The sequence below is a fragment of the Rhopalosiphum padi genome, chromosome 3, assembly GCF_020882245.1.
Source record: "Rhopalosiphum padi isolate XX-2018 chromosome 3, ASM2088224v1, whole genome shotgun sequence".
Taxonomy (NCBI): domain Eukaryota; kingdom Metazoa; phylum Arthropoda; class Insecta; order Hemiptera; family Aphididae; genus Rhopalosiphum; species Rhopalosiphum padi.
The window spans coordinates 5,769,171-5,783,842 of record NC_083599.1 but is presented as its reverse complement, the minus strand read 5'-3'; the positions used below and the strand labels follow the sequence as shown (position 1 = coordinate 5,783,842).

Here is a 14,672-nt window from a genome sequence, read left to right as displayed (position 1 = left end):
GACATGCAAATTTGACTTTCATTTTTTGAAAACTATTAGGATTTAAATGAACATCTGTTAATTTAGGTGCCAATTGATGTTGTTTACTTTTATCAAAATCATAAAAATTTGTAAGATGAATTTTTTCTGCTATTTTGTTTTGAGATTTGAAACGGTAATTGAAAAAGTTATTTCTAGTTGCCTTTAATAAATGAGGTGGGTCAAACATGTAAACAATTTCTTTGTCTCCAACATTAAAGTAAGGGGTCTGGGGGGTAATGCTTTGTTGATCTGCAAAGCGCTTAAAATTTGAGCCTAAATCAGAAATCATTGCTACTACATTAAAAGAAATATTGGACAACTTTTGAATAGTTTGGAAGATTATATTTTGCAGATCATATCCAGTACAAGTAGAAGCGACAAAAAAATAGCCTATAGGTTGTTTCCAAGAACTATGTAGACCACTGATCATAATGACCATAACTGATTTAGTAACATCGCAAGTTTTAATGAATCCTGTATTGTGAAAACCTATTATTTCATCTTTTTTGAAATCAAAGAAAAGAAAAGATTTAAGTGACATTTCATCTACACACAAGACACATTCTTTAGCCTTTGCTGTCATGGAGTTTGCTTTTACTGCTAGAACTTTGAACAAAAATTCATTCAAACCAGGATTAATTTCCCAATTCTCTGTAGTTTTTTGCAAAGTTCTAACAGATGGCAAACTCCAGGATTTCCGAAGAAATCTATAAACTTTAGGACCCATAAAATGTATCATGAGTGCAAACTGTTTTGTCTCATAAGAAAACCTATGCCCACGGGGATCTTGCAATGTTAGTTTGGACTGTACTTTAACAAAATTAGCAAAACCTTTATTTAGAAACTTGTCGCACATTAAATGAAAATACTCTAATGTTGAAGACTTTTTTTCTTGGTCAGAACAATGCTTTTTAAGTGCACGATATTTTTTATGAAGATCATTATATTTATTCTTTTGGATAATTAGCAGTTTGTTAAGTTTTACCTTTCGTGGTGTGTTCCTGGACAAATCTTTATGTGTTTGTGTTGTACACGTTGAAGTGTTCCCTGATGAATAAGTTAATGATCTCGATGTAGAGCTTTTAGGAGTTGAACAAAATATGTCAGATATATTTGACCAATTGATTGACGATAGAGATTCACTATTAATGTCAGCAGAATAGGCCATTGTTCCTGAAGTACTAGGAATGGACTCCTCAGGGATTGTTTCTAAACAATCAGTTTGTTTCAACTCCACATCAGACCAGCTAAATACAGAAGGCACAGCGTTATTATTCAACCGACCATTACTGTTGAAATCTGTTTTGACAAAGTGCTCTGAGCATAGTCTATAAGTAGGTTTACAAATGTTTGGACTCTTTTCTGTTAGATCAGGACGACGGCAAAGTTCAACCCACTTATAAAATCTAAAACATTATACAATTATATATAACAAAATTGTTAGATTAATAAATTATTAATATTTAATTAATTATAATATTTACCTTTCGCTATCCTTTGGAAATCTATGAAAAGTAACATTTGATAAGGATCCATACTTATTCGAACACACTAGACACTTTACAACCATTTTGAAGTGAAAATCAAACACAAAATTTGTAAAACAAAACTTAGTCGGTTTGTAAAACAATAAAAAAATTGCGTACCGGTGTGGCGATGTTACAATTTACGGTGACGCCGTGACGGGAACCAACCCAACCCCGCGCAGATACCCCGCCTACGTCTTGGAACCATTTTCATAATATCGGTAACATTGTGTCTAACATCATGTTGGTTTACGGAACCAATTCCTTGTTCAGACTTCAGATCATAGGGAACCAATTCAGCGATCAGCTGATCGAGTTTCGTTTCTATATTGTTCTAGGGCCATAGCATAGGAGTTTTCGGTGACCAAAATATTGTTTATTTTAGTTGTCGGTAGGTATCGTTAGCTGTTTGGTGTCGTATTTGTAATTTGTATACAATAATATTTTCTATGAAATCAGAATCTATTTTTACTATTTATTGACTGTGGCGTCGCGTCATGGTGAACACGAACATGCGGGTACGGGCGCACGGCAGTCGACAGCTCGTCGTAATAATGTAATATCGAGTGCATCATAGTGATTAGTGAATAAAATATGCCATATAGGCCATATGCCCATAGAGCATAAAAATATTGTTTCGTACCTTCGCTTACTGAAGTAGTTAACAATAAAAATATTAATAATTATTATAAATATTAATTTTATCTAGAATAGTATTGAGTCTTATTTTTGATATTTCAAAATACATTTAAATATTGGATTTAAAAAATATCGAAAATCGGACTCTATACGATTCTAGATAAAATTCTTCTTACAATTTTTATAATAGGTGTTTTAATTGTGAACCCCTTCAGTAAGCCGTATTCCTGGAAGTAAGAAACTACGTTTTACAGGAAAAATAGAATAACTAGGATGGAATTTGAACAATAAATAAACAGTTTAACAAATGATCATTGTTTTATAATATTATATAATAATTATAACCACAATTTAAATTAATGATAAAAACAAGTATAAATGAACATAATTAATTATACCTTAGTACAAATGTTAAAATATTGTTGTAATAAAATATCATAAAAATTAAAATTAATAAAAAAATAAAAAAATTTATATATGATTTAAAATCTTTAATTTACTTATTTTGGCTAATTGAGACGTTGTGGAATGCGTTCGAGTTTTTTTTAAATATCTTACAAATTAACAATAAGTCTATAATATATAATTTATGTTCCATACAAGATTCAAACTCATTTATCCATTTATTTATTAAGATATCATTTTTTATTTTTAATGTTAATTTGAATCGTATTTTTTTCTGGTGTTGAATTTTATCAAAATTTTTTTCAAAAATGTCCAAAACGTGATTAATTATTTTATTAAAATCAATTGATGGTGCCTTTAGGGCGATATCATTTTGATAAGAAGAATAATTTTTATTTATTAAAAGCAGTTGGTTTTTATCATTTTTTTTTTTTTTTTTTTTTTTTTTTAACATTTATTTGAAAATATACAATCTGTAAGGTTATTTACAATAGGCATATATGCGGTATTTATAATTTTAACGTGAGTTGACATGATTCTAAGGAACTACCCAACAGTAGTACTTATGGCTTGAGGGATTTTGTGTGGGTAATGAGAGTTATTATTTTTTAATTATGTTATTGCTAGGTCTCTGCACCAGTTTCTTTTCAGCCTTCTTGGAGGGTCACCAGGTATGTTGATAGAGTCGAGGGCAAGGATCAGAGGGTTTGAGTGGTTTGCTAGACGGGAGCGGAATAATTTGTAGGATGATTTTGCTACCTCTGGAACTGTTTGGATGTTTAAATCAGTGTGAAATGTGTGATTTGAGATGTAAAAAGGTGCTTTTGTAATTATTCGTAATGTTATGGATTGAAAACGTTGTATTTGATTAATATTTGACTTCTTAGCAGAACCCCATAGTTGGATTCCATATGCCCACATCGGTTTTAGCAGAGTTTTGTATAATAGGAGTTTGTTTTTAAGGCTAATTGTGGAGTTTTTGCCGAGGAGCATATGGAGGGATTTACGTCTGATGTTTAATTGGATTCGTTTTTTTTTTAAATGTTCGGCCCAGGTTAAACGTTTATCTAGTATTAGACCTAGGTAACGTACGCTAGATGTTTGAGGAATGATTTTATTGTTTAGAGTTACTGGGGGAATTGTATTTTGTTTGAGACTAAATGTGATGTGCGAGGACTTTTCATTGTTGATTTTTATTCTCCATTTGGAATACCACGGTTCCATCAAACTAAGGTGGGTTTGTAGATGTTGGGAGGCAGTTTGCGGGCTATCGTGCGAGGTGAAGATAATTTTATCGTCTGCAAATTCAGCAACATTGGTCTGAGGGGTGGTAGGTTGGTCCGCTGTGTATATATTGTATAGAATTGGAGACGAAATAGCTCCTTGTGGGACACCAGCAAGGATAGGAGATAATTTTGAGAAGACTGATCCTACCTGTGCAACGAAATTACGATTTTCTAAGTACGATTTAAAAAATAAGAAATAAGGAGGAGGGAGAATCGCTTTTAGTTTAAATAAAAGGCCGGGATGCCATACCTTATCAAATGCCTGGGCAACGTCTAATAATACGGCGGAGCAGTATAGTTTTTTTTCCAATGCATAGGAAATAGAGTCTGTTATACGGTGTATTTGGTGTAAAGTCGAATGTTTGTTTCGGAAGCCAAATTGCGTGTTGGGAATTATTTTTTTGTCGTTTATGATTTTTGAAATACGTTTAAGTATTAATTTTTCAGTTAATTTTGCAAAGAAAGGCAAAAGGCTAATAGGACGGTAGGATGATGCAATGTCTGGAGGCTTGCCTGGTTTTGGAATTAGGATTATTACTGATACTTTCCATTGAAGAGGAAAATAGGAAAGTCTTATTATGGAGTTTAATATGTGAGTTAAGTGGATCAACGCTTTTTTTGAAAGTTCTCTAGCTAGTTCTGCTGTAATTAAATCTATGCCGGGTGCTTTTTTAAATGGGAATGATTTTATTAAGTGTTGGATTTCACCTGGAGAAAAAGGTTTTGGAGCAAGATATAATGGTAAGGGAGAAGTTAATGAATTCTCTATATTTTGTGTGTGTGTATAATTTTCTAAATCAGAGTGAGGTTGGAAGACTTCTGCGAGATGAGCACAAAAAATTTCTGCTTTTTCATTATCCGATTTACACCAAGTTCCATTTGTAGTTTTCAAAGGGGTTTGCGTTATTTGTTGCTTGAGACAATTTCGAGTGGCCCTCCATAAGGATCCGTCTTTTAAGGTGAGTGATGTGATCCAATTGCTATATGAGTCATTTCTTATTTGAGATAATTTTCGTTTAAGAGTTTGTGTAAGGTTGTTGTAATAATTTTTATCCGAGGGAAGTCTGGTGCGTTGCCAGCGGGATCTAGCACGGCGTTTGTGCGCTATGAGCTCACGGATGTGGGTGGGTATCAAGAGTGAGTTGGAACTGTGTTTTTGAGTTTTGGTCGACGCATTCCATGCTGCAGATTGGATGTTTTCAGTGAAGTGTGACACCGCATCTTCGATGTCGTCTGGTGATTTTAAACGAGTGTTTAGGTTTATTTTTTGATCGATGGTTTTACGAAATTTGTCCCAGTTCATTAGGCCGTTTATTAGAGTAGGTTTAGTATTTTGGTATGAAGGTAGTGCATCGATAGATAGAAGAATTGGAGAGTGGTCGGAACATGGGTCTAGTAAATTTTGAATTTGATGATTGATGTTGTTTGGGATTTTTACTATAAATATATCTAAGATGTCTGGACGTTTTCTAGGGGATGTTGGCCAGTAGGTTGGGTTGGAAGGTGTTATTGTAGAGTAGTGGTTCGAGTTAATGATTTGGAGTAAGGCGTGTCCTTTAGGGTTTGTGGAATGGCAGCCCCAAATTTGATTTTTTGCATTTAAGTCACCTCCTACGATAAAGTAGTGGCCGAGAGAATTAAAGAATGTTTCGTATTGTGGTGGTCTGATTTTGTGTTTAGGGGGACAATAAACTGCTGCGATTTTGATTGGTACATGATTTAAGTTAATATTTATTAATGCTGCTTGGAGAAAATCCTTATTTATTTTAGGAAGAGGAGTAAATTGTAATGTTGATTTGATAAGAATTGCGGCGCCAGCGTGGGCAGTGTTATCAGGGTGGTTTGAGGAAATTAGGGTATAGCCTGGAATTTTAAATTTTGTGTTGGGAGTAAAATGTGTTTCCGAAATAAGGGCTAAGTCGATTCTTTTATCATTTAACGTAATGATTAGTTCGTTTTTGTGGTTTTGTAAGCCATTGGCGTTCCATAGTAGGATGACTAAAGATGAATTAGTGAGAGAGTTATTTGGCATTCTGGGCGAGTAGACGATCGAGAACTGTAGTGAGAAGGGATAGCAAAGGGTTTATCAGTGCTTTGAATTCATTTATGAAGTTTGAGAGAGTCGCGTTTTCATTATTATTAGACGCATTAGGATTTTGGTCAGATGTAACCTGAGCATAAGAGCGAGTTTGGTATGGATTAGGGTTTGATTGTGTTGGTTGCTGTTGGGTAGTTTTACATTCATTATTATTTATACTTACATTCCTTATGACAGTTGAGTTTGAGTTGGTGAAGTTTGGTTTGAGATTATTTGTGGTTGGTTTGCGGGAACGTTGGAGCTGCTTATACACTTGGCATCCTTTGTAGTTTGCTGGGTGGTCACATTGGCACAGGGCACATTTGGCAGGAGTCTCGTATGATTTGGTACAGTTGCTGGTTGGATGATTTTCACCGCAGCGGACACATCTAGGCTGGTATGAACAGTATTTTTTTGAGTGGCCGTAGTCCTGACAATTTTGACATTGAATGATATCTCTTCGTTTGTGTGGCTCCTCTATTTTTACTTTGGTATGGAGTAGGGATGTTACACTAAATATATCGTTATTGATTGGGGCTGGTTCTAGATCAACAAAAAACATTGGCAGTTTGTCCTTTGTTATTTTCTTGAGTACGTTAGTTACTTGTCGGACCGAAAAGCCTATTTCTTCAATAGCTATTCCTATTTCGTCTGTCGGTGTCGATGGATGTAGGTTCCGGATAACTATTCGGAAGGCTTTATCCTCTTGAGGTTGGTATGTGTGATATTGCGCATTTTTATCTTTCAGATAGTGTATTAATTTACGGTATGACTCTGGTTCGGTAGTTTGTATTTTTAGATCGTTTGTTGACGATTTGAAGGAGAAATTTTCAGAACCAATTAGCTTTATTAATTGGTTGCGAAGTTCGACAAAATCTAATACACCACGGACAAATATTGGTGGTGGGAGTTTGATCTTATTACTAGGTGAGTCATCAGTGATTTCTGTTACGTTTCTTTGGGAATAGTGTGAAGTATTTTCGTTATTTTCGTTCTCTGTAGCGAGCGGCGAATATCTGTTAGCCGTTATAAAAATAGATTTATTTTTTTTAGGTTCTGGGTTATCGGTAGATGAGAGGTTTCGTTTGGATGTAGATCCCGTGGGTAATGTAACTTGGGATTCATCCATTTCAACTGATGAATTAAATACGTCACTTGATGCACTCTGTATACGACTTTTTGTGGGGCTATTTTGAGATGTAGATAGACTGGGTATTGATTGACTTGATTTACTTGGTTTGTATTTGTTGATAGGTGGTTTCGGAGCCATTGTGTGTATGGATAGTTAATGACACTGCGACGCGATAACGGTGTAGACTAATGACCGCCGGCTGTCCGATAGCCGGTGTGGTCGTGTGAGTAGATAATTGGCAATTTAGTAATTATAAATTCTCAATTTTTTTAAATTATCGACAAAGTTTAGATTTTTCGATGTGTTTAAAAACAGTTTAATGTAGAGATTTTCATTACGCATTCAATGGTGAAAATGAAAATTTTTTTTATTTCATTTTGGTTTAAGTAACACGGATTTATACGGAGCGATGTACAGAACACGTGTGTAGTGAACGGTGTACGCGGCGCGACTGGTTTTTATCATTTAAATTTTTATTAGTTTGTAAATTATTTTGACAATGGTGGCAATTAAATTGTTTATAACATTTGTATATAAGATATCCAGCAAAATAAGTAACTGAACAATCTTCTAGGGTGACCGTGACGATGTCTGTTTGAATTTTATCTACACATTTAAACTTGTTATCGGCAGATGAACTCGAAGAAATACTTGATTCGTCATCAGAATAAGTTTCTATAGTTTCTGTGTTAGTAGATATTTTATTTACATCGATTGATATAAAATCATTTGTGTCTTGTAAAGGTTCACAGTTAGTTGCTGTCGAAGCACACAAGGAAAAAATACAGCTACTTCTAATAGAAGTCCTTATTGTCCTCGAAGTTGGATTTTTATTATAGCCTCCTTTTTGCCGAAAAATACTAAATAAATTTTCAAGCATATCTTGATTGAGTCGATTTGTAATTAAAAAAAAAATGTCATTACATTTTTCTTCTTCAAAAAATTGTAAAATAGCATTAATAGTTTGCGTAAATCCTTTAAAGCATGGTGGTTGTGAAATTTTTCCGTTTTTGATTTTTTTCAAGTTTATAAAATATGTTGAAGCATTTATTAAAAAATTTTTAACTATTCCCGTATGCGTTAGAGCAGAGTTATATGGATTATTACTATAAAGTGACCTACTATTTAAACAGTCGAATAAATTGTTCATAAATTCTACGAAATCTGCAGTATCAACTGCAGTTTTACTGCAAAGTTGACCAATCTCTGCACATGTGCGTATAGCTGATGACATAGAATGGCTTAAGACTTGTGCAGCTAACTTTACACGCATTTTTTGGAAAGACGTTGGATGGATATGTGCGTCAGTGATTTTACCAAGAGCATTACTTTTTTTACTTAATTTATCTAAATAATAAGTATTTTTAATATCTTGGTATGAAAAAATTTTATCGTTCTTTTGAAAACAAGTTTCAATGAAATTGTTACGAACGCTTTTGAGTAAATGCGGAACATCGAATAAAGAATATATTTTATGACCATTTACAAAAAAAAACGGATTTGTCTCATTAACATTTAACAATTTTAAAGCACTTTGATTTGATGTTCCTTGATCACATACAATGAGTTTTGGGCTTAAGCCAATATCAAATAGTTTATTTAAAATGTCAACAATTAAATTTTTTAAGATTTCTTTGTTTACGCCAGAATTAGAAAGATAGTATGCAATAGGAAATTTCCATTGAGAATATATACCACGAGCTAAAAACACTAATACACAATTTGCAGTTTTATTCATTCTACCGTAAGTTCCTAAATCTTGAAATCCTTCGATAAAATCATATTGTTTAGAATATTCTAAAAATTCTTTGATATACATTTCATCAAAACAAATGCTGCATTCTTTCTCTTTATAATTGGTATGCTCAAATTTTTTTTGTATATGATCAAAAAAGTAATTATTAAAACCAGGTAAAAATTTTGATTCTCCGATCCAGCGTCTAATAGTTGATGGAGCAGGTAAATTAATTTTTTGTAGGCGTATAAAATTATAGGCAGTTGGGGATTTATAAAAAAAAGTAAAAGCTAAATTTCTCTCTGCAGTTGTCCATGTACGACGTTTGGTTTTTAGCTGCATAGTTACTAATGCCCTAGAGTTACATGATGGAAATTGATATGCATTTATAAGATTTTTTAAATTATTTTGAACCTTAAATTTAGAAGCATAGTTTTTTAATTTAGAAATATGACTGTTTTTGTTATGAATTATTTTCGATTTTTTTTCAATTTTTTGTTTTAATTTTATTTTTCTAGGCGTATCGGGATCTTTATCATACGAATGTTTTCTTTTAAAACTCGGACTAGGCATATCAATTAAATCGGAAATTTTTTCTTTTTGCGGCGTAGACATAATTGAATTAGGACTAGAGAATATTAACTCTACTTCAGTACTGGTTTTGTATTTGTTATACGTTTTGGTTGGTGTCAATAATGTTAAATCATCTTCATCTGCTGTTTGATATGACGTTAAAACACCTTGAAAAATAATTGTAATACCAAATAGTTAAAAATATTCATGATTTTGACGAATTTTTGTCAATAATTGAACTTCAAATGCTAATAAAAAAAAATTGTGCCTATGTATTTTTATAATTTTTGAATGAGAGTTAGAACAAGTTATGTGGACCCTTCAATTAAATTTTCAAGTAATTTGTCCCAGCTAAATTTTTTTTATCAACATTTATAAAAAAAAAATAAAAAAAAATTGATTATTTCAAATGCCTATAAATAGCTCAAAAAAATTCAAAATATTTTGAAAATCAAATCACGTAAAGAAAATGGCAATCTTAATAACTGGTAAAATTTTCAAGTATTTACGACTTATACTGTTTGAATAACAACAAATATCAAAAATCGTTTGAGGCTAAACCGTTATTTAACGCGGTTTTGTAAAAATTTAAATTTCAAACCCCGGTAGAGTTTTTTTTACAGATATTTGAAGAAAAATTTATGGAGAACCTTGTACCAAATTTTCAAAACTTAGTTATAAAAGAAAAAATTTTACGATTTTTCAACCACAAAATTACTTGCAAATTTTCGCAATTGTGACATATTTCGTATAAATTCGAACTTTAAGCACTTATAAAAAAAAATTGTGACTAACGATTTCGGATTTTTTTTTATCACTTTAAGAACAGCTCATAAGAAACCTTGTATTAAATTTTCAAGATTTTCTGGCCGGCCAAAAAATTTTTATCGTTATTTAAAAAAAAAATACTTAGAAAAATTGAAAATTTCAATTGTCTATAAATAGATCAAAAAAAGTCAAAATTCTTTGAAAATTTAACTGTGTATGGAGAACGCTAATATAAACATTTGGTGAAAATTTCAAGTGTTTACGTCGATTAGCTTTTGAGTTATAGCAAAATAAAAAATTAAATTTTGTCGAAAACTGGTTTTGCGTAAAAATTCCCGTTTTTCTGTCACTTTTTTTTTGTTTTTCTCGATTTTTTTGAAAACTGTTGGAAAATGTTTATTTAATTTTGAATAATTTTGATTAATTTTAATTTGGAATTTCAAATTCTAGTCGGCAATTTTAAATAGTAAAATATGACTCACTGGACCCCAGTCTTATATAATAAAATAATTAATTCGTACCAGATGACATAGACGGTTGATTTTCATCTAAAGAATTAAATTTGAATGGAACTGCCTTTGGTTTTAATTTCTTTTTTTTATCGTACATATAAATAAAATCATCCGGGCTAAAATGTTCTTGGCAAATGTATCTACTGTATAGCTTTTCCACATCCAGTGATAGTAAACTAACATTTCCTATTATATAATTGGTAATAATTACTCAAGTTAGTACCTAGTTTAATATTTTAAAATGTATAATACATAATAAATAGTAACTTGTAAGTATATTATTTACCAGAATTTATTGCCCAGGTTTCAGATATTATTCTATCTTTTGGAAACCGAAACATGCTTAGCCCAGGATACTTGATTGTATTTTTATAGCAATTAAAATACTGGCATTTATTGCCAGGCATTATTAAAAACAATATAAACCACAAATTAAAAATAATAAAAATGGATGGTACACGGAAACAATATAATATTATTCTGTTTGAGACCTTATACTACGAATGTCCATTCGTAAACTGTTCAACTTTATACAGTTGTCATATTATTATAGACAATAATAGGCATTATATTATTATAATATTCAATATTGTACTGTGCCGTTAAATTTATAATAATTTATTTATAAATATCGTGAATATTGAATAACAATGCCGTCGCCGGCGCCCGCGCCCCGCCATTCAAAACCAATACTATGGCAAGGTAAGTTCCCCACCAAGCTGACAGCAACGACAACAGCGCTCTGCAGCGGCTGACAGCACGGAATCGGTTGCCACTATTTTCTACGGCATGGCTTATCTGTATATTATAAAATCAATGCTATTATTATTATTATGTCTATCTATATATTATACGTTATATCTTATATGTATGGCTTGTCGTGTGTCGTGCGGACCGACCGACCGACCGATAAACCTATTTGTGTAATATTTTTGTTTGCGTCGTAGCCGTTGTCGGCATGCATCGGCCCGCCGATCCAAGCCGACCACTGCGACGACAGATTATTATTTTGTATTATTGAAAATATTTAAAATAAGTCAGTAGTTAGTCATCACCGCCCGTCGACTGTTGAGTACGGCGTGTGTTATGTGACAATAAATTAATAATACGTATGTCTGATTCTGATTTTTTTTGGCATCACTATGTCCGATCTTTATTTATTTTAAGTGTCCACTCGCACCATCATTATTATCAATGATTTGGATAAATTTTATGAAATGAAAATTTTAGACGTTGCTGCAAATCGCCCACCTCAGTATCTAAAAAAAAGTATTTTATATCAGCTAAACAAAAAAAATCATTAGAGTATAAAGTATTAGATTTGGGAAAATCACTTTTTGTTGTAAAAAATAATATAAAAATACAACATACAATGTTGATACTGATACTGGGTTGTGTTCATGTCCACAAGGTGATACAGGTAAACCTTGCAAGCATCAAATTTATGTTGCCAAAGATCTAAAAATTGATATACCTTTATGTTAACCATCTAATGAACATACTAGAATAAAACTACATACTATTGCTACAGGATGCAGTAATTTTAAAAAAGATTGGTATACTCCATTTCTTAACACCGAAAATAATGAAAGTACTGAAATATGTATTTCCAAAAATCCAAAATAATACAATAGTATTACCCAGTAATTCTTTAAACATAAGTGAAAATCAAAGTTCACCTATCCAAATTTCACCTACTTACAATGATGTATTGGAAAAGTTTGATTTCACAGTGGATAAAATTAAAAGAGCCTTTGAGTCAGATAAAGAATATTTTTTACCAGGTATTAACGCTTTTGTAAATACATTTGATAAAAATGTAAATACTCATGCAGCTTTATTATCTGCGATGATGACTTTTGGAAAATACTCTGGCATAAACCCTAAGAGTATAAAGCCTAAACTCATTGGTAATAAACATATTGGAACCCAACCAACAGCTAGAGGAAGACGTGTTACACAAATTGGAGGTAGATGTAATTTAACTTCTGGCCGAGTTCCTAAATGGAAAAGAGTCAACAAACATGGATATAACCAAAAATTGTCTTCTAGCCAGTTGCCAAGAGGTAATAGAAAATCTTTTGATCCTTCAGTCGTTCCCAAAAAAGTTTCAAAAATGCCTCATCAGTTGTCTTATTGTGTGGATAAAAATAAGCCATTAGGATCAACTCATAATGCTAAGTAAAATAAATAAAAGACAATTTAATAATATTATTAAATTATTTTCAATATACTTAGGTATTTTAAAATCCATAAACATGTTTCATACTTAATATTATTTTTTTTATACAATTCATATTTTATAATACATCCTTGGTCTGCAATCTTTTAACATTTTTAGTAACATTTATTTTAAATTTTCAAATAAAAACAACCTAATAATGGGTTGCATACACATTTCAACATTTTTACATTACACGTCCAATATTAAACTACTAAGCCTAAGTACGATTAGATAATTGTTGTATTGTAATTTGTAGCTTGTAGCATGTCGCTTGGTAATTAGTTATATAAAATAAATGATATTGAGTCCATAGAGATCAGATTACCTTCATAGTGGCGAAAAACTCAATTGAAAATACAAATGTTTCTACAATGGTTATAAATTATAATAATCAAATAGGTAGGTACTTTTAAAAATATATACTTGTTTTTGATATTGAGAAATTAATAACATAGAAAAAATAAAGATCAACTTACAATTTTTTTATATTTTAATATTTTGCATTTTATTCTATAACTTTTTTCTTTAAATATGCGAGATTCTATTATTTGTATCATAATTTTACTATAGTGATATTTATACAAAACATTTACCCATGTAGTATTGTTTTTGTTAAAGTAATATTTTTGATGTAATAATTTACTAAATTACTGAATTTAACACTGGTATTTTAACATAACTTATATGTTTAATGTAACTATATTGTCAACAAACAAAACAAAAAAACAAAATTATAGCTTATATTTATAATTATTTTATATTTAATTTTTCTTATATTTATTATATATCCTATATATTTTTCATAACATATACATAAGGAATTTTCAATTATATACTATCTCTATATTCAAAAATAATATTTAATGTAAACCACAACTTTAAACTTTAACTTTATTTGTTAAAAACCTTGTAAAAACAAAAAAAATTAATAAATAAAAAAAAATTGTACAATGACTACTTAATCCAATAAAATTATGTTTCCCTGCAGTATCAGTCTGCCTCATGGTTGGGTTCCTGGCCAATTTTAATATTATTAAAAAAAAAATAATGATCAACAATGTTTCATATACTTTTTTTTAGAATTACACATAAAATAGAAAATAATATTCTTGATTGTAAATAAAAAATGTAATTATAATAGATAACAATAGTTAAATACATTTTTGTTTTAAACTGTTTTTTCGATGTCAAACAAAACAAATAAGTGTGAAACACGAATTAAAATATACCTTATAATTGGCTTATGTCTTAATTCGTAGGTCTGGGTCGGCTCGGTCCGTTTGCCGTTGTATGGCAGGTGGGCGAGACCATCCGACACCAGCCACCTAAGACAAGTGTCGGCGCTATAGGTGGAACCACTTAGCACAGACCAAGTGAATGGCCCCCCCACCACGACAAGGTGGGTTCCGACGGGGGAGAACCTAACCTAACCTAACCTAACCTTTTTTTTTTTTTTTTTTTTTTGGGAATCGTGGCGATACAGGGGGGGACTTTGCCCTGTGGAGGGTCAGACTTCCCCCTGCATCCACATCGTTTATTACCCTTGTCAGCTGCGTCCCATTCTTGCTGCCATTTATTGGAAGTCTCCTCTCGTGCTGAGTCTTTTGTGATTTTGTCTCTGTACCTTCTTTGTCTCTCTTGCGCCATCAGGTGGGCAGGCGGAAAGCCGGCTATTACCACTATGGCATTGGTTGAGACTGTTCGGTATGCCATAGCTACCCTTAGGGCAATGTTCCTCTGTGGTCTTGATATTATATTGACGTTCTTTTCGTGT

General features: G+C 31.7%; 1 protein-coding gene across 1 annotated transcript; it reads right to left on the bottom strand.

Annotated features, from left to right (window-relative positions):
- Positions 1-7,483: 7,483 nt before the first annotated feature.
- On the bottom strand, positions 7,484-11,081 carry LOC132924740 (uncharacterized). The gene is made up of 4 exons (XM_060989189.1): positions 10,961-11,081; positions 10,684-10,860; positions 8,620-9,537; positions 7,484-7,929 (listed from the first exon to the last, which is right to left on the bottom strand). Exons 1-4 carry the CDS (start codon positions 11,079-11,081, stop codon positions 7,484-7,486), a joined length of 1,662 nt encoding a protein of 553 aa, XP_060845172.1.
- Between the last annotated feature and the right edge of the window lie 3,591 nt (positions 11,082-14,672).